This window comes from Excalfactoria chinensis, chromosome 19 (genome assembly GCF_039878825.1).
Source record: "Excalfactoria chinensis isolate bCotChi1 chromosome 19, bCotChi1.hap2, whole genome shotgun sequence".
NCBI lineage: Eukaryota > Metazoa > Chordata > Aves > Galliformes > Phasianidae > Excalfactoria > Excalfactoria chinensis.
Window position 1 is genome coordinate 7,327,721 of NC_092843.1, and position 26,680 is coordinate 7,354,400.

Consider the following 26,680-nt stretch of genomic DNA (forward strand, 5'->3'; position numbering starts at 1 on the left):
ATAGAAATTAAAACAATAAAGACCATAACATAATAGCTGCCTACTTTGATGGCATTTTGGGGAGGGGGGGGGTGGTCTGTGCCTTGCACCTTCATTCTAGTGGTGTACTTATGTGCGCAGGAGCTTCAGGAGTGGGTGAGTTTCCCAGTGCCTGGGAGCAGCTCTGGGCATCAGCTGTGCCAGTGTGGGCAGCACCTTTAGCTCTGTGGCTGATGCTCAGCTGTGATTGACCATTGTGCTTCAACCCTCCTCCTTTAGCAAAAGTACAGGGGAGAAGGAAAGTGTCACTCATCCTATCTTTAGCACGCTTGTTAGGTTGGCTGGGCTCTCTCATTTCCAGGGCTGGCTCTGGTTTGGGTCCTGAAATGTGGACATCCAGAAGAGATCTGTGCCCCTCTGTTTCAGAGGGTTTGTTTCCATTCCCTGTGTCACTGTGTAGGCACAGCACGTACCATCTACAGTGAGGGGTGATAAACACGCAGCCCTGGTCAAGCATCCAAAAAAGCTGTTCACAACATTCTTTGCTCACAGGAAGTGAAAAGGACAAAACCTAACCCTCAGGACATGAAAAGAAATAGAAAAACCTGCTTGAACATTCCTGCTCTGGCTGTAAAAATTACATTGCTGTTCTGTTCCTCAGAGTGTGAGCGCCGAGCAGCGCTCGAGTTCTGTTCTGTGAAGGCATGTGGGGCAGAAATCTCACTGTGCACTTCCAGCATTCCACCCCATGTCAATAGGAGTCGTGTATACAACAGCCTGTGAAAGCCCTGGTGTTTTTATCCTCCTCAAGGCCCAATAAACAGTAGTAATCCCTGAGACACAGGCTCAGCTCTTCATTCTGCCCCATGGTGAGGGGCAGCTGTCTCCCCTGGGAACCTGGGGCAGCACATTCCTCAAGTTTTCTTGGGGAAAGTTTTCTTGAGCCTGTTTGCATTCACTTGTCTTGATTGTGCTTTAAAAAAGGATTGTTGTTTTTCTTCCAGCTCCTTCGAGAACTGATAGAACGTAAAACCACTTCATTGGACCCCAACGATCAAGTCGCCATGGGCAGGTGAGTAAGAAGTTGTCTACGGCATCACCAGCTCCTCCCCAGAATGCAGAACTGCTTGTGAGCTTCCATTGTCCCTGCTGGAAGAGCAATGGGAGTGTGTGTGTGTGTGGGGAGGGGGAGAAAATTCATTAGGTGAAATTTTGGAAGTGAAAGAACTTTTATCCTTGTAAAATACTACCCAAATTTTAGTGCCGCGTGTCAAACGTATTTTGTGTACGTCTGAAATACTATGGAAAGCTATTCACTATAATTTAACATGATATAGACAAAATTACATTTAAGTGGTGATTACATTGTACATTTATCTGACTTTACAATAAAATAGATTACAGTAATTAAGATTATATTAAGATTGCAGTAATTGGATTTTGCTAGATTTTTTTCCCCGATGTTGAGTTTTCGTTGTATAAATCAGGTGAGATGACGCTCATTTTCATAAAGAATATATTTATAACATGGTGAAGTTTTTCCCAGCTGAAAACTTTCTTTGACTTGATGGCTTTCTGGTTGGGCACCTCAAGCCCTCCCTTCTCAACTCCATTGGGAATCAAGCAGCACTCACAGAAAGTGTTGATTGCTTTTCTTTCTTTTGTAGTTCTGCTTTGTAAGAGGTGGAGCAATAGGTAGGATTTCTTACTGGATTTGCCAGGTTTAATAGGCAGAGGTGGTGGGAAGAAAGGTTTGATATTCTGTGCAGAATTGAGGGGGGAAATAAATTCAGAGCATCTCCTGCACTGTGGTAGTTCTGTTCATGGAGTTGGCGTACCCTAATTCACCTGAGGTGTCTGAGGTGTCAGTCTAGAACAGGTCAGACCATCTGTTCCATTATGGGCTTTCTATATGGAAAAGAAGTCACCCTAATAAGCAGTGCTGATGCAAAAGAGCAGTACCTTTTGATTATATATATATATATATATATATATATATATATATAAATATAAAACAGATTTTAGCATTTGTATTTGGTAAAGATTTTCTTCTTAATCCTAAAGATTCTTGAGAAAAAGAACGATCTGTAATCACGAAAGAATAAAGAGCAGAGCCAACCCTGTGGTCTCCATGGGTTTCCCTGCAGATGGAGAAATCTCAGTGAGCAGTGATCATCTCATTGAGACCAGCAGGACCCAGCTTGGAGCCTGGTGTGGCTGGAATGGGAAGTGCTTCTTGTTTAAATGCCACGTTCTTGGAGTGACTCAGTAACGTCGGCATTTGGGGTTCTGTACTTGTTGTCCTCAGGTTCTCATCTCCTTTATTTTTGCAAATGCAGCAATCAGAACAGCTGGGAGACCTCATTGTGCCTAATGCTTGTTTGCCTTGTGGTTTTTAAAAGTCATGTAACAGTGATTTTACATTCCTCAGACAGTGGCTGGCCATCCAGAAGCTACGAAGCAAAATAAAGAAGAAAGTGGACAGAAAAGCCAGCAAAGGAAGGAAAATCCGGTGAGTGACAGCTTCTGCAGGCAGCCTGAAGCTCTGGGTTTGCCAAATAAATTTGGACTACAGTAGGTTGGCTCTGGGGTGCACTGTCAGACTTGTTCATCCCCTTCAGGGCAAGATACCATGCTCCTATGGGGAGTCTTAATGTTCTTTGCACCTAAGGTAAGGGGTTGGTTGGATGCAACCTGTGAGAGATGTCCCAGCTCAGTCTTAGCAAAAATGTTTGTTGGTCTCAGGACACATCTGGGAGGGGTGTTCAGATGCCCCTAAGCAATTTGGGGTTGTAATTTCTGGTGAAAGCCAATAAGCAATTGCAATTCTTATGCAATATGTATTTAGCTGGTTCAAATGTGGAGAGCAGCTTGAGGGGAAGACCTGTAGACAAGCCCAAGTGAGGTAGATGCTTGTTTCCCACTGACAGTCAGTTGGAATGTGGTGTCTAAACTCTATTTTTTAGTCACATCACAGCTTTCTTTAGCTTCACATTCTGATGCCTCAGTCAGTAATGCGGGTTGGTCTCTCTGTTTCCAGTGGGAGAACTGTCCTTGGTGCTGGGTGGAGAGGGAAAGCAGCCTGGAGAAGATAGTTGCTTGCTTTTTCTTTTTCCCCTTTGCACAGCAGATATATTAGTCTCCCTGAGTTTAGCATGACTGCGTGATTTGTAGTGAAGGAGGTGTTTGTGGCAGGGAGGCATGCTGAAAAGCTGCACCACATCCTGAAAAATCCGCAACATTAACCATCCTTTTGTGAGTAAACTATAAATCGTCAGCTGAGATGGCATCTGATAGAAAGTCAGTGGAGTCGGTCTGGGTCAGGCCTGGCATAGCAATTTTTAAGATAGATGTCATAAGATAATTTATTAAAAGAGGGAAGAGCTACTTTGTTGGCCTGAAAAGCCTATAATTATTGACTATCAATATTCTTTTCTGTCAGCATCACGCATAATTGGATATATTCATGATTCAGTCAAAACTACTGACAGCATCACACAACTGAGTCAGACTCTAAACCTCCAGGAATAATGGGGGATTCTCATGGTGTGCAATCTGTGTGCTTCAGCATTCCTGTGCTCTCTTCCTCCACTTCTCTCTTAGATCGAGGTAGTGGTTCTTAGATTTCTTTTCGCAGAGGACTTGTTGATCCCAGGGTGCAAAGTATCACATGCTGCGTTTTATTCATCTCTGTTATTCTTCCTTTTTTTTTTGCAATCTTTTTGCAAACCTTCAATGTTAAAGCATGTTCAGGAGAAACGTGTAAGTTTGCTGTAGGGTCTGAGCATCTCCAGGTGCTTTCAAAAGCATTTGACCTTGCGTTTGGCATGAGGACCTGTCCCCTTCGTAGGTGGGGAAGTTGAGGCATCAAGGGGAGAAGCGAGCTGTTCCAAAAAGGGTGAGATTAGGAAAGCTGGTGTCCAACCCTGTGCTGTCCTGCTGAGGCTTTCCTTTGGTAGCTGTGGAGGAGCGGTGTGTGCATGCCTTTGTTCTTGTCAGTCCTTGGTCCTTTGCTGCTGCAACATGGGATGTGATCCTGCGGATGGAGTTAGATGCCTTGTATCTGCTAGACCAGGCTTTGCAAAGTCCTGGTTGTTGAGTCCATGGCAGTAATTAGTTCTGAGCAAACAAACTTGTGTCAGAGAATTTATCAGAATTGCTCAGTCCCAACAGCACTGTGCAGGCTGTGAGCTTTGAACTGTGGGAATCAATCAGTTGTTGATGTGAGTGAGCTGTTTCACAGTTCAGCCTGTTGACCCAGAGTCTGTTGCAGCCCCAGCACGTGGTGCTGTGTCTGTTCCCCAATTTGATCATGCCGTGTTGGATCAGCACAACTCCTTCCATTCCCTGAGAGGCCCTTGTGTGAGGGTGAGCGTGTGCTGTGCCTGAAGAGCCATTCTGCAATATTCTTGTAAGTTAAAAACTCCCCTCGAGGGAATGTTCCTGCATAAGCAAACAAAAGGGAGAGCAGAGGTGACAGAGAAAGAAGGTGATTCTGGGCAAATGCTTGTGAATCCTTTTGCCTGCTATTTGTCAAGCTCTAAAAATAGCGGCAACTTGGATAAAGCATTTCTGAGCTGGGAAGGCGATGTGGTGGTGTACATCAGAAGCTGCTGGTTTGGAATCTCGTGCGCTTACACACGAGGGTTTGAAGGCAAGTTCTCATTCAGAGTTAGTCTGTACTCTGTTAAATTGCGTATGTCGGGTCCTTGAGTGTAAGTCATGAACAGCTACTGCAAGGCCCTCACCCAAGACAGAAAGCAGGAGGGCATTTCTGTATCTGTAGGTGCACTGCAGCTGGCAGGAGTATTTTGGTGGCTCAGAAGCTGAGACAGGTGTAGCGCTGCATCACCTTGGGCATACCCCTTCTGCTCTTTGGGTAGGTCTTTTTCCTGCTGCCTTCTTTGTCTCTTTTTACATTCAGAGTACTCAAGGTAAAAGTTCCCAGCTATGGGTATTGCTTGGGGAGAAGGATTTTGGTATCCTTTAGGTCCCTGGCTACCAGAGAGCATGGGAAGCGTGATAGCAGATGGATGCTTGAGAATATCTGCTGCCTGCAGAGGACTCCAGAAGATGATTAAGAGAAGGGCAGGATGAAAACAGGAGTTCTTGTTTCTCTGTCTGCCTTCTCAGGACTGTCTGTCTGGGAGTCTGATTAGGGACTCACACTCAATGAATGGATGCTGTATGTCCTCTTTCTAGCAGTGCTGAAAAAAGGGTTTCCTTGTTAGTCATCCATTCAGTTCATTGTATCATCTGGTTATGCTTCTATCCATGTTATAAGAAAGGGGAGGGAAGAGGAATTGCTGACTATAAGTAGTAACTCATTAGATATCAGCCACCAGGAGAACCAGCACTTCCTATGCAGGGGCTGGTATGTTTCTATTCAAACAGCAACTGTTCCTTCTCATTAGTAGTTAACTGATGTGCTGCCTGCTTATTCCTGCCCTATTTAGGTATCATGTCCATAGCAAGCTGGTGAGCTTCATGGCACCTATTGACCACTGTACGATGAATGATGATGCCAGGTGAGTAACAGATTAATTATGTTTCTCAAATGGCTTCATGACAGCGTGATATTGACCTGTTCTTCAGTCTGTCGCCCTCTCCATTTCTTCTTATCAGTTAACCATTTGTCACTGGCATCATAGCCTGGGTGTCTTGGTCACATCTGTCCAGGCAGTCTGCCTGAGCTTTCACTCTGTAATTACTGGGACACCAAACAAGAAATTTTCCTGAGTCTCAGTACCTGCATTTTTATTCCTGCTTGAAAATTACGTGGATTTCAGAATCTTTGAGTTTTGTGGAGTTATACTAGAAATTGTCAATAAGTCATCTAGCATCTCCAGGTACGACTGGAAATTACAGACAGAAAGTGGCAACTATTTTAAGTCCTGGTCAGTGTGCATTTCTTAGTTCAGGTAACAGCTGGGATAGTTCTCATGATTCAGACAAGTCCTCAATGTTGCTATTTAAAGAGTGAAATGTTTTATTAGGAGACTGTAGGGTTTTAATTTGCTAATTATTAAGAAGGGTGCAAGTTAAATTTTGTATATAGCTGCTTGGCAGTTATTCTGTGTATATCTGCATAGTTCTTATGTGCAGTTATGGTGTTTTTTAACTAAGTCTGGAGGCGGTGGGCTTCTTGTGGGAGGGGACTGGTGTCATCTTTACAGTGATTGGATGTAGGAGGTTCAAGCAATGCCTTTTCCCTGGGATGTGGAACATGTTTGTGCTTTGTGAGAGAGAAACGTCGTTTGTCACTTTGGGAAATGGAAAGCGAATACCTGCTGCTCTTTGACTGCTGCCTCGTGGGATATCTCAGAGACATCTGGATGAGAGCTGTTCAGAACGTTGGCACTGAGGCATTTTCTGTGTGTATTTAGACCTGTGCCATTTCATCCTGAAGAGTTTAGGATGTTTGTCTTTAATTGCATCCAGTACCTGCTGCACTGCCCTGCAGGTTGGGCAGGCATGCAGGCCGCTGCTCTGAACCCAGAATGAGGGAAAGCTCAGCCTGTGTGTGCGACAGAGGGAGGGGGGAAAAATGATCAATACTGATCCTAATAATCCAAGGGTTATCACAGCGTGTTTGCTGTCCCCAGAGCTGACATTGCTTCCTCCTTCACACTCCACCGCACTCACTTGTGTTCCAAAAGTTGCACAGAAAAGGCATTCTGCAAGCCACAATTCTCCAAGTGCATGCAAATGGAACTGCAGCAAACAGCTGGGCTGTCGTTTGGCTCAATGGGCTTCTTGGGCCTCAGCTACACATCGTCTGGCTGCCATCTTCATAACCCTGCTTCCCTTTACCCCTCAGCAGGCACCTGCAGCCCTCCCCGAGCCGCTGGGAGTCCGGCTGACCCTCAGAAGCTATTAGAGCTAATGGGATGCTGTCTGTGTGGTGCTGTGTTGACACAGTTATCATTGTGGTAGGGACAGAGTGTTTGACATTTGGTTTACTAGAACGTCTCCTGGGGGTTTTCTGCACTTGGAGGGGTTATTACAGCGCTTGCATGTGTTACGGATTCTTTGGTGGCAGCAGCTGCCGCTGATTGTCAGACTGCGGGAACTTATTCCTTACATTAAGTTTATTAGTCGCTTTGGAGGCCCGCCACACTTCCTGTTAATGGCATTTTAGTCACTTATCTCTTGGTGCTGCTTTAGCCGTCTAGAGCGGAGCTGTCAATTGATGTGTTTGCACACCAGCAAGTGGGCCTGAGGGCCGTACTGCGTGTGCAGCTGTGTCTCATTCTGCCAGGATTGGGCTTTCAAGCAAACTCTGGGTAAGACAGGGCAGCGCGGGCATCAGGCTGGGCAGTTCTGCTCATGGCCTCGTGGGTCCCCATGGATGGTTGACTCTGTGCTTCTGTGACTGTGTGCTGGGGATGCCTGGAGGTCTGCATTGAGGAGGTGTAAAAAACAATGGTTTAGTAATAGTGTTATTATCACTTCGTCTTTATTAAGCACAGCAAAGCTTTTGTTTCAGATGAGACAGGGCACCATACCACTCTAACAGCACACAGCCAGGTTGGACAAGAATTCAACACGTGCTTTAAACTGCAGGTGAATTAATAAGGGGGAGCCAAGCCTGTACACGTGGGAGGGAAGCAGTTATGATAACACCTTTCTTCTGTGACAGAAGAAGGTAATTTTATTGTTTCCATGTGTGAATTACTGTATTGAAAATGCAGCGTATGCTTGACAATGATGTGACTGTGCTCTGAGCTGGTTTTTTTCCTTGCTCAGACACTTAAAAGATGACCCCAAAGCAAAGATGACCCCAAAGCAAATACACATCGGAACCACGGAGTGGTGTGTGTTGCAGTGTGAGAAATGTAAAAGTATCAGTGAGCTGTGCATAAAAAAATGAGAACCAATAGAGCTGGCTGAACATTCCTCCTTAAGTTCTACCGGAGGCCACAGTGTCAAGGAGATAACTGCAAGGTGCCATTAAATAAATACGGATGTGGAGATGCGGATGGGCAGAGTGGTGTTCAGGCTCTGGTTCTCCTTGGGCTGTGCCAAGTCCTCACTCTCCAGGTACAGCCCCTTCACCCCTGGAGCAAAAGCAGAAGGGAGTTGTCTGTGTCTCTGTAGCACTGTAATGCCCAGTCGTTTGATGTATATTTACATTATTAACCTGGGGATGATTCCGGGGCCTGGTTCTCCTGTACATGTTATGCTATTCTGGCTGTGCAAAGAGACCTTAAAATCATGGCAGGTGATGCTGGAGCTCACCTGAAGGTTCCTGTGTGTTGTTGGTGTGGGCAGCCAGGACTCCTGGGGGTCTGGCACATCAAGTTTAACACTGGGTGGAGAAACAAAGAGCAAACGTGTGTGAGGAGTAACAGCCTGAGCACTGTGTGGGGAAGGGGATGGACAGTCACTCCAGAACTGTTTTACAGCCTGAATTTGAGGAAAGAAGCATACACGTATAATGCTGCCTTTGTCAACATCACTGCCACGTTCTTTCTTATTCTTCCTGCTGCTTGGAATAATAGCATTCGTGCAGGCAATTAATCTTCCACTTGCCAGTTTTTCATGCACCCTACGCATGGGCATGGCTGTTTAACCTTGTGCTCACATATATTATGTTGTAATGTGTGGGACACTGGTGGCCTCGAGCCCTCCTCTGTTTTAACCCCTCTCTGGTAGTATTTTAAAACATACACTGGAAAGTGATTTTTATGGTTATCTTGGGGTATATGTTTATAGACTTAAATACATTTATAGTACTCCCGGGCCAAGGTTCTCCTAATCGGTCCAAGGTCATTGCTATGTAAATGGGCCTGCCCTGTGACAAGGAAGCTGAAGGCAAAAGCTGGGATGTGAGTGCCCTGCCGTGGAGGTTTGGAGGAGAGTGGTGGGCTCAGGAAGGAACTATCCAGGAATAGGTCGGGGTCGATCTCTGTCAGGCTGTGATTTTCCTGGGCTTGAGAGTGGCATCATGTGGGTGTCACCTCTGGGGCTTCCCTTGACATGTGCTTTTCCTGTCTTCTCAACCTGGGGTCCATCCTTTGACACCAACAGAGCCGGTGAGCTGCCCATCTTCTCTGTTGTATACCCTGGGAAAGGAGGCACGGGGAATGACAGACTGAGCCTCGAGATTCCCAGTAAGGTGTGCAGGTCTGTAGCCAAGTGAGTGCATTTTCATATCTGCAGGAGTGGATCCTCCAACCAGCCTGGTTGTGGCGAGGTCGGGTAAGGTCTGTGCTCCTGGGAGGATGTGAGTGGATTCTGGAGGTGTTATATCTCTCTGTCAGCTTTGATATATAGACCTCCAGATCTCTGCGCTGTATGTGTGTGTGTGCAGCAGAGACTAAACGTGGACATTCTGGAAAGAGGTCCGATATCAAATTACTGCTCTGTTTGAGGAACATCCTCATCATTTCACCTTTGGAGGATGGGGAAACTTGTGAGAGAGACGTTCTCTGAGGACACAGATGTTTGGTCCACACGCCTTTATCTCCCGAGACGGCTCAGGTTATTCTGACAGGTAAAACAAGATTGTGCAAATATGCAACAGTGATCTAATCAGCTGGAACAACAGCAATATTTTAACTGGCGCTACCTTTTAACAGCATCATTAAGGGCTCTCATTACTCTTTTATTAGAGGCTCACTCTATTTCTTATCAGATTACAGAATGAACATAACTCATGGCACTGATTTGATCTCTTGTTAAAGAGGATTACAGCTTTGCATTAACTTGGATTGACACGGTTTATAATTTGCTGTTGATACACATGCTGGTGGTGTCACACGTTTGACCCCCCTCCCCACAGCACCGCTGAGGAAAAGGACACCCATACATCATCATTAAAGATGGCACCGGTGCAGGAACGGGAGGCGAGGGGAGGCCTTCCTGCAGGAGAGGCAGGCAGGACAAAAGAGATGCATTCACAGTGCAAGCTGAAAATCAGTGCTGGCTGAAGGTGGGGGGTGAGGGGCAGCTTTGGTGTGGGTCCCATCTCACCTGAGTGGATGCTTCTTCCTGATGAGTGCAGTAACCAGGAAGGAGATAGACGCAGTGGGACTGCGTCAAAGCAAGCAGTGCTGGCCCGTAGTGTGAGGCACAGCTGCTCCTCCAGCAGCAGGGGAGCATTGCTCTGCCTTCATCAGGCTGCCCAGCAGCACAATTGCCACCAGTTAGCCAACTGGTTGCTGCTTTTGGACAGAATTGATCATCCACCACGAGATTACCAGGCAGGGGGGTTGGAACTTCATGATCCATGAGGTCCCTTCCAACCCGGGTCATTCTGTGCTTACCTTTTTGCCTGGCAGAAGTTACGTGGTCATTGTGACCCTGCTTGTAGGAGCTTCAGGTTCTGGCTGTGTGTCCCTGCTTGGTACGAGAGCATCCGGCCTGCTCTACTTTTGGCTGCTTTAGTGCAAGCAAGCTGTGCCTGATAGGGAGCAGAGCAAAGGCACGGCTTATCCTGCTGCCAGTGAGCTGTGGATTAGAGCTTTTCCCTTGGATTCAGCCAGGACGTTGTGTGCATTCCCAGGCAGCTTTCTCACTTTTGGACTTAGTGCTGTTGCTCTGCCGCAGTGTGTCTTACAGCAAGCAGAAGGGGGTACGTCGTAGGAAATCCCCGTATTAAAAGATTAATTTACTTATGTGACATGAGATTGTAATGTAAGAAAAGTATCGAAAGAAAAAAGTTGGTGAGATATCAGCCGTTCACGTAGCTCACTTTGTGCTGTGGGTATTAAAACACCACGAGACAGGATTAATGGGGGAATTTGGACTCTGAGATTGTCAATCCAGCGCGGTTCATCACGACAGAAGTCCCTGCCAGCAAGCAAAGCACTTCTTTCTGGAGCAACTGCGGCTGCTTGGCGCAAACACCAGCAACAGCCCATGAGAAGAATCCTTCCAAGTTTGTATAGGCACAGCCTGAAAGGGCATCAGTCCAGGTCTGCACGTGCTTTGTTCTGTGAAACAAAGGGAGGAGTGCTGACGTCGAGGGCGGTCCCCAAAGAGTGACGTTTTGTGTATCATTTGTTTGGTGCATTTTCGCCCCATGGCCTTTGGCTCGGCCTTAGAAGTTGACCCATGTCGATGCCGTTCTGTGCCCTGGATGGCCTTGGACCGCAGTGGTTGGAAGGGCTGCTGTGTGAGGCAGGAGTTGTTGTACGTTTTGAGGCCGGTGGTAGTGAAGTGGCATCTGTGACCTCAGCTTGTGCCAATGGGCAGAAATCATTGTATCCCAGAGCCTGATGTTTGACATCCCCCGTAAGAAGACAGACGCTTCTGTTATGGAAATTTCCTTTTTAAAGGGAAAAAAAATAACCTGTTAAGAGCTGCGGGATGATTTGTCGCCCTTCCTTTGTGAGCCAATTTGTCTTCTCCTGCATCAAATCTGTTATAAAACAGTCAAGCTGTGAAAGAGGGAAATCATCCTAGGAATATGGGATGTTAAGGTACACAAAGAATGGTCCCTCCGTGTGGGGTACGCACAGCGTTACGGTGCCTGCTCTGCTCAAATACCCATCTTAAACGGGGACCGAGAAGGCAACATTTTATGAATTTCATGGGGAAATTAAAGCTGCTGGGAAACGTGGCAGCAGAGCGTGCGGAGCTTTCTGAACCTCGCCGTCTTTTGCTGCTTCTCCTGCCACTTCTGCATCTTTTATGCATCATGTTGTAAAAGCTCATATGAAACTGTGAGCTGCAGATGCTGATTCTCTCATGCATGGGGCTGGAGAAGGGGCCAAGTGCTGGATTCAAGGGAGGGTGGTCAGCGCTGGTGACAGATGACCATTGTGAAGGCCAGGAGGTTCCCTGAGAAGCAGCCTGGCCATCCGCCTGTCACTTCCCAATGCCTGGCCTCTCACAGTGTGTACAGTCCCTTTGTTTAGGGCAGGATCCGGCATCCTGAAATATTATAAATCTTGTGCCTGGTCTCATGAGACAAACCAGAGGTCACATGTCACCTCTCATAATTTAAAGCCGTGGGGCTAAAAGCATTTGCACGGACTTGAAGGACCCAATCCTGACCTGCCTGAACGAGAGGGAATAGCAGCAGACCTTTCTGAATCTCCTTCAAGCTCTGGGCACGGCGATGAGAGCCGTCTGCTGTGTAATTTATAGCCAGAGTTGTGTGCTGTGATGTTGGGCGCTGGGAGGTGAGAGAGAGAGAGAGAGAGTGCCATCTCGTGGGGCTGCCATCACCTCGTGGGGCTGCCATTGCCTTGCAGGTCTGCCATTGGCATGGGATGGTCACCATGTCATGGGGCTGCCACTGGCATGGGATGGTCATCATGTCATGGGGCTGCCATCTGCATGGGATGGTCATCATGTCATGGGGCTGCCATCGGCGTGGGATGTTTGGCACATCATGGGGCTGCCAATGACACAGAGTTGCCATCAACGTGGGGCAGTCGTCATGCTGTGGAGCTGCCATCAATATGAGCTTGCTGTCATCTTGTAGAGCTGCCATCAACATGGGTCTGTCATCATCTCCCAGGCCAACCATCCCACCGCCCTGCTGTCCTTCAGTCCTACAGCACCGCCAGCACACAGCTGTGCTTTGCACCATGTTTGAGGCCCCTGGCTTTCAAAGACGCCTGGTATTTGAGTTCTGCTCTGATGATGGCTGCTGCTCGTTTTGCTCCCCATCATCATAGAATTGCTATAGAGAATAGAATTGCTCCCCATCATCATAGAATTGCTATAGAGAATAGAATTGCTCCCCATCATCATAGCTGCGGAAGCATCAGAGTGGGAGATGCATGTTAGGTGTGCGAAAGCAGATCCACATCCCACACATCGTGTGCTGATTTTGAGCAACGCTTTGGACCAGAAAGCGAGAAGGAAAGAGCTCCAGCTTATTTTCCCTTCCTTGTTCCTGCTGTGCTTGCTGGGCACCCAGCAATCTGAATTTCCTACTGGTGGACAAAGGATTTCTTAGGGTACAGATGGAAAACTTCCCAAGCAAATGACAGGCAGCCTTCTGCGTTCATCAGGTGTGTGCTTTTCATCCTCCGTTTCTTAAGGCTGTTCATGCTGCATCTTCCCCTGGTTTTTTGTGAATTAAAAATGCATTGTTCCCAGAGGAGGATGTTGCAAGCAATGGGCTGGTTGTAGTTATTTCAGTACAGCTTGGGGCATCTTCTGAATTATCTTCTTTTTTTTTTTTTTTAATCCTGGAAGAGGAGAAGAAGGAAAAGGTGGATGGGAGAAGGCACAGGGATGTGTTTTTATATGGAGGGTGTTTCTATAGAAGCAGCGCAGCAGTGACTCGTGTGGCAGCGCCGTATTAATAGCGCTCAGAAAAGGAAGGGGGGAAAAAAAACCAACCCACCAGAAATGGGATTTTTTTTTTCCCCCCTTAATTTTGTTCTTCCACCAGCGTGCTGAACTGCTTTTCCTTATTAAGGGAAGGGAACGGCACGAATGTAATCACACAGAGCAGCCCGGCGTTGGCTGCTGTGTGCCGTGCGTGGGGATGCCTCTGTTTTCCCCTTTGTGTGTCTGATGGAAGAGGGGCTGAGCTGGGGAGATGCCCATGTGGAGCCAGTGCTGCACCCACACGTGTGTTATGGCACCCACACGTGTGTTATGGTACCCATATGTATGTTATGGCACCTACACGTGTGTTATGGCACCCACATGTATGTTATGGCACCCACACGTGTGTTATGGTACCCACACATGTGTTATGGCACCCACACGTATGTTATGGCACCCACACGTGTGTTATGGCACCCACACGTGTTTTATGGCACCCACACATATGTTATGGCACCTACACATGTGTTATGGCACCCATATGTATGTTATGGCACCCACACGTGTGTTATGGCACCCACATGTGTTTTATGGCACGTGGCTCCGTGGTTCCCGATCCTTCCTTTTTTTTTCTTTCCAGAAACGGGTTTTATGATAATACAGTAAAAATATTAAATTAGAAAATGCCTCACTAAGGGTGATAAAACCTCACTACGGTGGAAATAGGTAATTATCCCCTCTGCAGCCTAAATGACGGTTTAAAAGAAATAAAAATGTTAGTGCTCATTACTTGCTTTTGTAGGTTGCAATAAAGGGTAAGTTAAATTTTAATTCAAGGAAGACCCCTCTATCGACCTGCTTCCTCCGCACTCCACCTGAGGTGTAAGTGCTGTTAATTACTCAGCATAGGTTATTCCTCAGCACATCGTTAGCTCCGGTGCCCCTTTGTGCTAAAGTCACCTTCCCTTGTCCCAAGGCATCAGTCTCTTGCTGGGCTGGGTTGGGTTGTCTCAACTCAGTGGCTCCAGTCTGATGGTTAATAGGCGTGGGTGGAGGAGAGAAATGGGATGTTTTTTAGCCAAAATCCGGGTTCGTTTTCCGTGTAGCCTTAAGGGGGCTGAAAGTATTAAAATCCACACTTTACCCTGGTGAATTGAAACAGAGACAAGGTTAAACCTGGAGGATTGATGAGTTTTACTCTCTGCATGGTTAAATCCTGCTGAGGGGGGAGATGCTGTGGAAGAAGGGCAGCCTGGATGGTGGGAGGAGGGGGGGAAAGGAAGAAGGTTTTGTTATTATGGTGTTTCTTGCAGGGTAAAGTGTTGGTTCTGTTTCAGTTTGGAGGGGTCCTCTGGTTTTGCATCCCTGCTGGGGTGTCTGCCCGTGCTGTGTGGTTACCTGGACTGTTCCACTTTGGGTTTAGCACTGTGCTGGGGGCAGAGGGGCAGTGCTGTGCTGCCTGCAGTGTGTGCTGGTGAGCGGCACCACGAGCAGCAGGGCTGGGCGCTGCCTCCTGAGCACCAGCTGTGTCTAAAGAGAGTGGGGAACGTGTGGGGGCTGTGCTGTCCCTGAGCAAAGCACAGAGGGAGGGAGTCCATGTGTGTGTGAGCTGTGCTGTTTGGTAGCCGCATTACTCCAGAAGAGTAATAGTCACTGCTGGACCTCGAGGGCTGTGCTTTGGGCGCTCTGGGTGCTGCTTACAGCACTGAGCCCTGCTGCTGTCTTGCACTCTGTAGACTCTGTAGCTCATCACTGCTTTCCAAGCACCCATTCTGCTTTCTAGAAGAACTCCTTCAGGCCCAGTTTGAGCCCTGCACAAGAGCTATTTCCCCATGTGTTCATTTGCAGAGGGGAGAGCAGCCGACTGATCATCGCTTTGTGCACTGAAATTAAGGGATGTGACCCAGGGAGTTACGAAGGACTCTCTGTCCTTGTGGTCTGCCTTGGTGCCATCACTGAGCTTCGTCCTTTGAAGCTGCACAGGTTCATTCCCGAGCAGCAAGGAGATCTCCTTGCCTGTCCCACACCTGAGTGCAACTGGCTCATTTCCTTTAAAGGGAAGCTTGCTCCTGTGATCTCAGCAGCTGCACACGTGGTGTTCATTGGAATCTGGATGCTGGGCCGTGTTTGATGCTTTTCAAGTATCATCAGGTCCAAGAAAATGCAAGAAAATGCAATGCCAGCCCCACGTAGGCTGTGCTTGAATCCTCCTGATGGCTCTGCGCTCTCAAACATCCCATTAAAACACTCCGTTATGTTTTCTTACTTGAAGGCCCTATCTGTTAAGGGCAGACTTACAGTAAGTCTACCATCGGTCTCATGCAAGTTCTGCCTTTTGCTTGTGTATATTAATAAAGAACACTGAATGTGTTTTTAATTATAGATGGGCTTTATTCCAGGGAATAACGTCTCCCTCTTTGCTCCTCTCCCCAGGACGGAGCTTTACCGTTCCCTGTTTGGAAGAATGGCACGCTCTGAAGACCCTGGACGTGGTTAGCAGCATCCCGACGCCACCCGCACCTGCAGGGTCTGCCCCACACACCTTTAGCTTCCCGGCCTGCTCAGCACAGGCCAAGCGTTGTGCAGGACATGCTGTCACTGCCCTGTTAAACCCTCGGAGTTTTGTAGTTTGGAGGTCGGTGGGATTTTTATTGTATTTTCTTGTTATCTTTCTGACTCGTGCTGTTGTGTTGATTGGCTGCGGATCTGGGTGGGGTGACTCGATATCCACTGAGTGAAGAGGATTTAAATGGCATTTACATAATGAACCTGGCCTTAAGACAGAGGGAAGGTGCTCTCCCTTGCAGCAGCCCCAGCTCCCAGTTCACATTCCAGTTTCTGAACAGCCTCCTTGCAGCCGTGGATGAACCAGCTCATGGTGGGCACAGTGTGGGGATGCACCTGGGGGTACTTCTGCAATTGGAACGCGCTGGTGAATCTGTCAGTGCAGCATTGATTGTGTACGCGTAATTATTTCTGCTGATGGTGACTGTGAGCCCTCTTGTCTTCGCCGTCACCGTGACACACTTCTGAAAGATAACAGCACTAATGCAGAGCTGCCAGGGGGCAACGCACAGGGTTGGTGGGGATTCTGTAGCCAAAGGCCACAGTTTGGAAATGAAACCCCCATAAGGGGAATCTATGATTCTTTGATTCTGCCTGCTGTGATCAATCTGACACCGAGGTTATCTTGCGTAAATAATGCGTGTGTATGTGTGTATAATGAGATGGCCATTGCTTGTGGCCACAGGAACTGCCCTGTCTTTGTTTTGTGTTTTGTGGGGTTTAATTAAAACGCTTTGTAAACAGATTGTCCAGGTTCGATGGGTTTGGAAATGGCACCAGCAGCTCCGGCCTCTCTTGTGCCCACCAACAAACAGATCTGAACCAGAGGCTGTGGTGTCACTCAGCACAGAGCTGCCCGAGCACCAGCAGTGTGCACAGAGAGCTGGAACTTGGCAGCAGGGCGGTGGTTGGTGCCTGTAGTGATGGCGGTGTGGGACACAGCTGTGCAGCTGGAGCTCACCACCAAGGCAGGTAGGTGGCCTTGTCCCCACCCACACTCCTTCAGGTTTGGAGTAAGTTCGTAGCTTCACTCCATCTAAATGTGTGGGCTGACTGTAGGTCTGAGGTGTAAATAGATCACAGCTGGTTACGAGCGTGCAGGTACTGCTGCAATTAAATCAGGTGATATTTTTGTCCATGTAATCTCTGAATTTCCCTTCCTCGCGCAGCAGATTTGATGTGGCTCCACAAAAGCACTGCCAGCACTGTGGGTTCCTCAGGGGCTGCGTGGCCCTGCAGGCAGGACGTGGTGCTCAGCCCTCCAGGGAACGGTGGGTGTTTGTCTCAGCGATGGGATGGATGCTGGAGCAGCATTGCTGTCCACAGGGCCTGGATGAGAGCTGCTGCACAGCCTGGTGGCTCAGCACGGGGCAGCAGCAGTGAGATTTTGTAGCTCCATCGTGTCCCCAGAGCTGTCTGCAGATCTGGTATTAATTAATCCTTTTTGCACCTCTTCATTACAGCTTTAAGTCTCCTTTCTAGTTACCTGCTTCCAGTAAATAGCTTCCTGGCACGTCACGCCATGTATTGAGCAGTCTGCCACAGCACAGGAGAACGTGCTGAGCTGCAGGGAGATGGGGGTGTGTGTGACACCCAGGGCTGGAAAGTGAACAGGAGGACGTGGGTGCTGCTGTGCCTCATCCCACTGCCAGCAGTGCTACCAGGTACAGAGACAGATACCTCCCTTGGGGGAGGAGGACTTCATTTACTGCAGGTTCTGTGACATTTCTGTGGTGGTGTTTTGTAATGGGGGAAGGAAAAGTGTAACCGTCCAGCTAAGCACAGCTCATGTGAGCTGCTGCTCCTTTATGTTGTGTGCCTGGGGGTGCTGTGCTTCAGGAAGCTGTGTGCCTGTGTCTCATGCTGGCTGTGTTCTATGGGGTCACATCTCAGCTGCTGGTCATTGGGCAGAGTGGGGCCCTCCCTCTGTCTTGCAGTTCTCTGGTCAGGCTTTGCCCCTGTGCCCCCACAGGCTGCCTTGTGCTGCCCTTTCCATTTTGGGGTGCTGCTGACACTCTGCTCCCTCCCCACAGGGGTGCGAGCCGTTAAGCCACGATCCATGTCCAGCATCAGACTGCTGCAGAGCCAGAGGAGCACAGCCGTGTGCCTCCCCACGTCCTCTGGGTGCAAATCTGGAGCCATCCCCATAAGCTGCAGTGTGTTGGATGCCAGCAATGTGCAAAGCAGCACAGCTGCAGCCCCCAGCATTGGCACCAGCCGCGCTCCGAGCCAAGCAATGGTTCCCCTGCCCTTAGCGGTACCTGCGCTGCTTTCCTGAGCGGCAGCAGAGCTGTGTGGTCGTCTGACATCATTAAAATCTCATGGTTTAATAACCGCAATTCTGAAAGGCATCAAGGGGAGTAAATTAGCTGCTTCCAAACTTTGTGTCGCTGGAATGGTTTCACGCTGCTCGCTCTGTCAGGGCAGGCATTACGGATGGCTGGCAGGGAGCACCGTGCCCCTGCCCTGTTGGGGTCTGCTGTGCTGGCAGGAGGGCGGGCTGCTCTGCGGGGCTGCTGCTCTGACTCCTGTGTCCTTTAACGTGGCAGCACCAAGGCTCCGGGTATTATTTTTTTGTTACATTTGGAGAGCTGGATGTGGTGTTCAAAGGGTAATGTGGAACACTTTAAATGTGATAACTTCTCTCGTTCGTATTGTTTGAAGAGATAAGAGGCAAAGCCCCGCTAAGCACGCTTTTGAATTCACTTATCAGTGTTTAAGCAGGCTTCTCTGCCCGCTGCCCCCTCCACCTGCACGGCCCTGCAGCTCCAGCCTGGCCGCCTGCTGCCCTTCAAGGGGAGGTCAGCACTCACTGCTGGCTGAGGCCCCAGTGGTCACTGTGCAGCCAGGTGTAGGCAGCAGCTGTGTGCACTGGTCAGTGTGTTTGCTATCCGGTGTGATTGCCACCAAGGTTTCCTAATGATGCCAATTACCGCCCGGCAAGGTGTATTTTATTTTCCCCATGGAATATTCATCCTTTATTCATTCATGATACAGCTGCTAATGCACACCCAGGCAGGTACCTCAGCCAGGTGTGCTGCGTGATGGGGAACGGGCTGGGAGCAGTGGGGCGGTGTGAGGGGCTTCTCTGAATCCTTCCCCCCCCCCCCCAAACCCCACAACAGCAAAGAATTTCAACTTTCAGACAAACAACTTCATTTACAAGTGTCTCTAATTAGCTGCAGAATTAGTAAAGCAGAGTTTTCCCCCCATAGATCGGCCAAAGCCCGCGGGGAGGCTGCGGAATGGAGAGAATCGCATTTCCAATTATTTTGTTGAATTGCTAATTTAGTTATTGTGCCCGCCGTAATTGTGATGGGTATTGGGTGTGCAATTCAATTTGTGTTAAATATTTGTGGGAAGGCTGATCAGTAATGGAGCTGACCTATTTCATGGCCCAAATTGAGAGGAGAGACTAAAACAAAAACCAGCTACAAAGCCGCCGTTTGTCTCAGTTTTTATTTTGATGTCTCTCATCCCTCTTAAGACTGTTGATGCAACAAAAGGTTTACATTAAAAGATGATGGCACTTTGATCTCGGGCTTTGGAGAGCTTACAGCTTTGGTACTTCTTTTCTTGGCGTTTTAATATGTAGATATTTTAGGCTAAAGAGTTTTAAATGCATTTCTGGAGTCCAAAGCCCCCTCTGTCTCTTTCTCCCCCCCCTCCAGTTGCGTTATGTTTGTTTGTTAAGGTGATTTGTGCTTTTACCCATCAGAATGCACATTGAAAAGTGCACAAAAGAACCGCTGGGCTTTTCCTGCCTCACCTTGTCCAGTTTCACACATCAAACTTTCATGTGAACCTTTAATAGGGGGAACCTGGAAGAGGTGTTGGTAGGAAGGTGAGCAGGGAAGGCCCACAGCTCCTTGCAGGTCATGCCCAGGTCTGGGCTGCTGTGCCACCTTCCTTGGGGGGTGAATGTGGGCTGCCAGCACCTGCAGAGCTGCCCCCCTGTGTGCTGTGTCAGTCAGTGTAAAAGAAGCAATCTGGGGGTGGGAGCAGCTGTGTGAGGCTCAGTGGGCACAGCTGTGGTGCCCAGGACGAGGGGTGACAGACGTACACTCCTGGCAGCAGAGAGATGTAATTCATTCTTTTTATTAAAAGAAACTGAGGTAAAGTGAAATACGTCAGCACCAGCAAGAACTGCACGTACTGAGGGGGGGGTTCCCGCACCGCCTGACCCCCCCACCCTGCTCACAGCCCAACCCACACACATGGATGGGGCCGGGCACCGCCAGCGCTGTGCTGCTGGGCTCCAGCATTCACCAACAGCTGCTTTACCCCCAGATTAAGAGGTGCCTGAGCCCCTAACACTGAGCTGCAGGGGGCTGCTTTTGCCCAGCAGGCAGAAGAGTTTGGCAGCTGCAGCTCCCCCCCCCCCCCCCCCCCCCAGCACAAGGCATAGCAGGGTGGGCACCAGGACCTCTCCCATTAACACCTGCAGAAAGGGTGGTAACAGACCTGTGTGTGACACCACCACGCAGCAATCCCTGCTGAGGCACCCCAAGCAGTCCTGCCTGGCTGAGACATTCTCTGTCTGTCCTTGTGTCTGGCTGCAAACCGGATTGGCATAAGTAAGTAAAAGCATCTTTGGGGACCGTAGGGGAAAGAATAGTCTTTTAAATCAAGTGAGGGTGCTCAACTCTTAGGACGTGGTTTATCCCTTGGGTGGCAGCTCCTGGTCCTCTTGAGGAGCAAAGTAACCCCAGCACTGCACCTCAGTCTTACAGCACTTCAGCTGCTGAGCACAGGAAGGGTGAGCAGCAGTTCAGAGGGAAAAGAGCACAGGTATGAGGCACTGGCTTTGTAATTAATTCTCTCATAAAAACATCCCTTCTGATTCACCCTAAAAGAGGAAGTGTAAATTCTGGAATACATTTAAGACAATCATTGGTGTAAGCCCCCAGTTCTACTTTTCGCAGAGCTCCTGCTCCTCTGCTCTCCTGTAGTGCTCAGCTGAGGCCCTGGGCTGGCTCAGCCCCCTGCAGGCAGCGTGCAGCCCCTGCCCAATGTGGCTGGAGAGGTCACTGCAACAGGTGGAGCTGCCGCTGGGTGTTAAACAATGTGATCCATTACCAATGTGATCCAATGTGATCCATTACCAAACTCCCACCCTCCCACCCCCTTCTTTCTTTTTAATTCAGTCTTACATGAACAAGGCAGTTCTTGTGCTCTCCAGCAGCTCTGGGGCAGAGGTTGGTGCAGAAGCTCAGGTGCACTGAACCAACTTTACCCAGTGCAGTTCTAACCCCATCCGTGTATTTGACTCGTCCCTTCCCTCTCTTGCCTTGGCAGGTTGTAGCTGCTTTCTGCTTCAAGTCACCTATCCACATGGGAAGAATTAATTAGCACTTTTAAGTATATGCAACAGTGGGGCTGCCCCACGGCTGTTACTCCTCACAGTAAGTAGGGGAGGAGAAGCAGAAATGGCCAAACAGCCACATTTTAACTCGTCCTTTACCTCCTCCTAGAAGGGTTTTTCCACACCATGACTGTGCCCTTCTGATGGAGCTGGGCACACAGGCAGAGTACACAGGGCTCCAAACCCCCCATCCCCATTCTGGAGCCCTCCTGGCAGTGGGCAGCACAGCACTGCCTGCCTGCTCCGTGTTCTGTTGTAACACAGATGTTTGAAACAAAGCCCACAGGGGCTGACAGAGACAAGAGTGCTGCCAGCAGTGCCACTGCTCAGCCACAGCACACAGAAGAGTTTCCTCTGCCCACATGGACGAGAAGCTCCCACCACTCCCAAAGGCAGAGCGCATCCTCAGCCCGCAGCAAACGCTCCTGCAGGTAAAGCTGGCAGTCGCCAGCACTCCAGGCTGTGTGTGAGGAGCAGACGGGGTGGCACGGGGTGCAGCGTGGGAGCCCCACCACTTTGCAATGCCCAGAGCTCACGGTACAGCTGTACCCATCATTGCCCGGCCGTGGTGCTTTTGGTGGCGGCTGAGCAGCAAACAGCTGCGTTGGTCCAGTCCCGCTTTGTTAAATAAATACGGTACAGTTAAGACAGCTGTAACTGAATCCTGCAGGCGCTTGTGTTTATGCATCTTCCTGGTGTCTCTGGCCAAAGGAAACACTTCCTCCGGTCATTCTGATTCGAGAAACTAAAAATGTCACTTTTGCAGCCTTTCCCTGAGCCTCCCCGTCTCGGTACAGCACACAAAGGGCAATTCTCAGCTTTGCTTTTTTTTGTTGCTTTTTTTTTCTTTTTTCTTTTTTTTCTTTTTTTTTTTTTTTTTCCCTCCACTGTACCGAGCAGGGGGCAGTGCAGGAAATCGATGCTCTTACGTTGAAGAAGGCGAGTCCATTGTGGAGAGGATCCGCACGATCTCCGCTCGCTGGGTGGGTGATATATGCTGGGTCATGTGCACGATCGAATCCATGGCAACCTCCGGGTTGGCCTGGACCAGGCTGCAAAGAGGAAAGAGTTCAGTGCTGGCAGCCCCGGCCCTCATCTGACAGCTCTGTCAGGGAGTGCTGACTGATGGGCTCCTCAGCTACTCCTGGTAGCTGCCTGTGGCCTGGGCAGCTCCCTGCTGGCAGGGCATGGGCACAGCTCCCTGCTGGGCATCACAGAGCCCCAATCACTGCAGCACAGGCAGAGGAATGGGCAGAAATGCCTGGAGATGCTGTGCTGAAGTGGGTGACGTTAGGCAAAGCTAAGAGACCTCCACTCTAACACGCACACAAGTTAGTTATCTATGTTAGATCTCTTCAAATCTAAGCAGTGCTCTGCTCGTGGAGCTGCCAGGATGAGCGTCTGCACAAATGTGATGGTAATGCTTACAAGGCAGGAGGGACGGATCTGCTTTACCAGTGTTTTAGTGCTGGAGGGCTGTGTTTGCTACAGTTCTAAGCTAGAATCAAAAGGGTTTCAATGTGCCTTTATGGCACTGAGCACAAAAGCAAAGACTACAGCTGGAAAAAACTCACTGGGCAGAACCCATACAGGTATTCTGGTCTGAGCTGCTCACCTGCGGATCTGCTTCAGGATGTAATCCCTGGAGATGTACTTGATGTTCTCATCCACAACCGAGCGAACCCCTTCCTCCTCCATCAGCTGCTTCTCCAACCACTCCACCAGGTCCTTATTGCTGTCCCACAGGTACGCCTGCCAACAGAGCACACTGTCACCCACTGTCCCATCACTCAGCCCCATCACTGCTTGCACCCGCTCCCTTCATACTGCTCTGGAAATTTAATTCAACTCAAGAAATTTGGGTCTCGGCTGCTGACCTCTGAGCAGGGCAGCTTCTGTGTGGCATCCCAGGCCCAGCACAGCTGCACAGCCCTCCAGGAGGGGGACCTGGCTACAGAACCCCATTTTCTTCTGCAAGATCATTTCACCTGGTATTTGCGAGGTAGTTGACTACATAATAATTCAGGAGTGTGTTAGGTGCCTAATAGCCTTCTCGCTCCTCTCTTCTCTCATTTTCTTTACAAATCATTTAAGAATCGTTTTGTTAATGGTTTCCGGAAAAGCAAGTACCACCATTAGCACTCATTCATATTTATGTCATTTTATTTGGGTAATTAAACACAAAGCTCGTCATTTAAAGGTGCACTATCCTTCCCTGTTATCACTAACAAAGTCAAAGGCAGAATGACAATGAGCTCTGCAGTCAGGGGGTGGCTCGGGGCACAGGGGGACCCCAGCAGCTCACAAACCACCACGTTGGTTTTGGTTTTATATCCTTAAAAATCACGTGCGCGGCTCTCTGAACCTCGTGATGTCATTTCAACCCAAAGATTCTGCTTATTTCATTGTTGTGTTTTTGGTTTTTTTTTTCTTCTTATTATTTTAAACTCGTTAGTTTTTGCTCCTTGCTGCTGCCCCCAGACATGGCAGCGACGCTCCCTGCATACAAAGCAGGGCGCTAGGGAAGATTTCAGGGAAGGGAAGAAAAGCCCAAGCAGCCGCCTTACGGTTGCAGACCTGCATAAAGCCAGATTTACCCAAGAATCCCAAAGCTGTTACTTTAGGAGAATATTTAATACTCTTATTAATCATTTTTAATCCGTTTGCTTTTAATTAAGAAACAGCATGATGCTTTCCTATCAACATATGCCAGGGAGCAGATTAATTGTGGCTTAAGATAACTCTCCTTGATTGGTGTAATGTATTAGCTAACGAGATGCCCGCTTTTAAAGACGCTCAGACACTACCTTGGAAAGCCTGCTGCCCTCCAGAGAGCACATTCATATCCCCCCCTGCTTTCTGGAACCCCTGAGTGTTTGTGACTTTAAAAATAAAATAAAATAAAATAAAATAAAGAACTCAGATGGGAGGATTGTGACAAAAACAACCTCAGAGCTGCACTGGAGATTGCTCTTTAGAGATTGCCAGCTTCAGAGTTCAAGCACAATTAACGAAATCCTCAGCACAGCCATCAGATGAGGATGCTGCTGAGGTGACTCCCCCCCCCATCAGTCCCTGGCAGCTGAACCTGGCAGTGAGTTGTGCCCTCCCCTCTGGCACATCGCTCTGCTGGCACTGAGTGAGGCCCTGAGTGGCCACGGGGCCAAGGGATGGTGGCAGAGAGCGGGATGTCCACTGCCAGCTGTGCCACACAGCAGCATCTGGATGCTGCCTTCATCCCATGGCCGCCCTTCCTCCTCCTGCCAGCAGAGCTGCCCACCTTACAAGGCTCCCATTGTCATAATGGTAGTTCTATGCAGTTACATGCTCGGGGAGAAACATATTGAAACTGAGTGTGGGTGTTTCCTGGCCTGAAATATAGCGTTCCCATGAAGTAACTCACGATCTGGAACAGTTCTCTTCCACCACCCAAAATAGTTTTGGACATTACAATTGAGAACCAAAGATGAAGTTCTACTTGGGAGAACTTCACTGAACTCACACGCCCAGGGAAGACCACAGCGTTGGTACGAGGTTGTTTCCACTTACCTTTACCGTCCCTTCCACCTCCACAAACCAGCGTCTCAGCATGGCCTGGATCTGCCCATCGGTCAGCTCAGGGTTGGCATCATGGATCTTCTTTTTGACCACGTCTTCCAGAAGAAGACGTCTCAGCCTCCAGTAGAAGAAGGTACGGGACGTTTTCCAGTCCAGAATGTCCTGCCCAGGACAGAGATAAAAAGGAGAAATGAGTGAGGCAGCATTTCCACGGAGAAGTGCTTAAATGCTTCCCATGGAAACAGAAGGCTTTTGCTCACACGTTCAGTTGTGCCACTCGCACAAGAAATACAAAGCTGTCCCTGCTCAGCCACCCCACCTTGCTAATATAGAGTTACTGCCCTGAGCCAAACCCCGGGCACTCACCGTGATGGCACCCTTCTCCTGCATGCGGCCGGGTGTGTCGTGCAGGTCGGCAAACTGCATGGCCACCTGGTGGTAAATGGGAATCAGGAACTCCTCCCGCTCCTTCAGTTTGCTCTCCAGGTCTTTTCGGTCGGCAGCACTCAGCTCAGGGGTACCTGCAACCAGGCACAGCCACAGGTCAGCAACCTCTGACAAGTTGAGGCAGAGAAAGCAGAGGTTTCTCCTGTTCCTGCACATGGGATGCCTTTGGCCAGGAGAAATGCCAGCCCATCAGCTCCGGGCCAAGCCAAGTGCTCCCGAATCAAACCAAAGTGCTCCAGCCTGGATTTCCTGCCAACAATATTCAGGCAAGAGGTCCAAGGCCAGTTTCACCATGGAAACTCCGTTCCATTTAAATGCCAAATGAGTTGAGCCATCAACTGAGTGACAGATTTACTGGACTTGCTCCTGAAAAGAATTACGTTCCAGCACAGAATTCACTTCAGCCCAAAACTTGGGCAGTGTGAGACCACTGAGCACCACTGCATGCTTTCCTGCAGGCACTGACACCTCACCATCCACTTACCAGCAGCCAGCACACGGTTCCCAGCCACAGAGTGACAGACAGGAAGGAAAACTATGCTAAGAAGACACGGTCCTCTGACATTCACAATGTTTCACTTATTTTTAAAAGACCAAACTCCAATTAACATGGATTAAAAGGAAAAGGCCTTAACTTCACCCCATGAGGGGCAGGAACCAGACTAAGCCAAGAACTCTGCCGCCAACACTCGTGCACGAGGTCTGTGTGCAGAGGCAGCGTACTTAGAGCCAACCTCAGTTCAATTGAAGCAAAGATTGCAGTCAGAGCCAAATTACATATCGGTCTCACCACCCAACTGCATGGGGCTGCGGGAGCGATGCTGCACAGAGGGCAGCTGAGCCACAACACAAAGAAGTGAGAGCAGTCAGTGGGAGAAGTGGGCCAGAAGCTCCATCCATCCTCAGCACCGTCAGCCGAGCATCCCGACTGCACTGTGTGCTGTGCCAACACCACCAAGTGTTCCGGGTTTCAATCTTTATCATTAGGGCAGGAATATTGATGAGATTAACCACTGAGCTTTTCAACACAACACCTCCCACCCCCTCAGCACCGCATGGCCGTGTCCCCGCAGAGCTTCCCTTCCACCTGGGAACACACAGCGATGCGCTGCCCGGCCCCTCCAGCAAAGCTCCCCACCCAAGTCACACGTCTGAGTGCCTACCGATACTAATGCTGCCTAACCTTTCCAGCGCTAGTAAGAAGCTTTTAATTAAGAGCAGCGACTCTCATAACCTTCAGAATAAAGAATGAGACGTATTTATCCACGTTCAACTCGTCCGTTCCTCCAGCCCTGTTCCAAATGGCAACGCGTGCACTTTGAGCCCACGCTGCTGCCGGATCCCAGCCTCCATGCACGCCGTGCACCCCGAGCAGCCGAGCCCGGTAATGATTTAGGTGAGATTAACAAATATGTCAATGTCTATTTTCTGCTTAATTTAAAAGCGGCGTCTATAAAGATTTTTGACTTCTGAACCCTGTTCTCCTGAAAGAAAGAAGGTAACAATGAGGAGGGGGGATAAAGAGTG

General features: G+C 49.1%; 2 protein-coding genes across 8 annotated transcripts in view; one reads left to right on the top strand and one right to left on the bottom strand.

Moving 5' to 3' along the window:
* Nucleotides 1-16,526, top strand: part of AATF (apoptosis antagonizing transcription factor) — a 41,805-nt gene extending 25,279 nt beyond the window's left edge. The window contains exons 9-12 of the mRNA XM_072353683.1: nt 984-1,051; nt 2,411-2,491; nt 5,436-5,507; nt 15,652-16,526. Of these exons, the coding sequence (XP_072209784.1) occupies nt 984-1,051; nt 2,411-2,491; nt 5,436-5,507; nt 15,652-15,715 (285 nt within the window). The 3' untranslated portion in view covers nt 15,716-16,526. The remainder of the gene's footprint in view (nt 1-983; nt 1,052-2,410; nt 2,492-5,435; nt 5,508-15,651) is intronic.
* A 5,401-nt stretch (nt 16,527-21,927) lies between these two features.
* Nucleotides 21,928-26,680, bottom strand: part of ACACA (acetyl-CoA carboxylase alpha) — a 102,496-nt gene continuing 97,743 nt past the window's right edge. For all 7 annotated transcript variants that reach the window (XM_072353679.1, XM_072353678.1, XM_072353677.1 and 4 more), the window contains 4 exons: nt 25,073-25,227; nt 24,698-24,868; nt 22,764-22,900; nt 21,928-22,200 (listed from right to left, as the gene is read on the bottom strand). In XM_072353679.1, the coding sequence (XP_072209780.1) occupies nt 22,074-22,200; nt 22,764-22,900; nt 24,698-24,868; nt 25,073-25,227 (590 nt within the window). In that variant the 3' untranslated portion in view covers nt 21,928-22,073. The remainder of the gene's footprint in view (nt 22,201-22,763; nt 22,901-24,697; nt 24,869-25,072; nt 25,228-26,680) is intronic.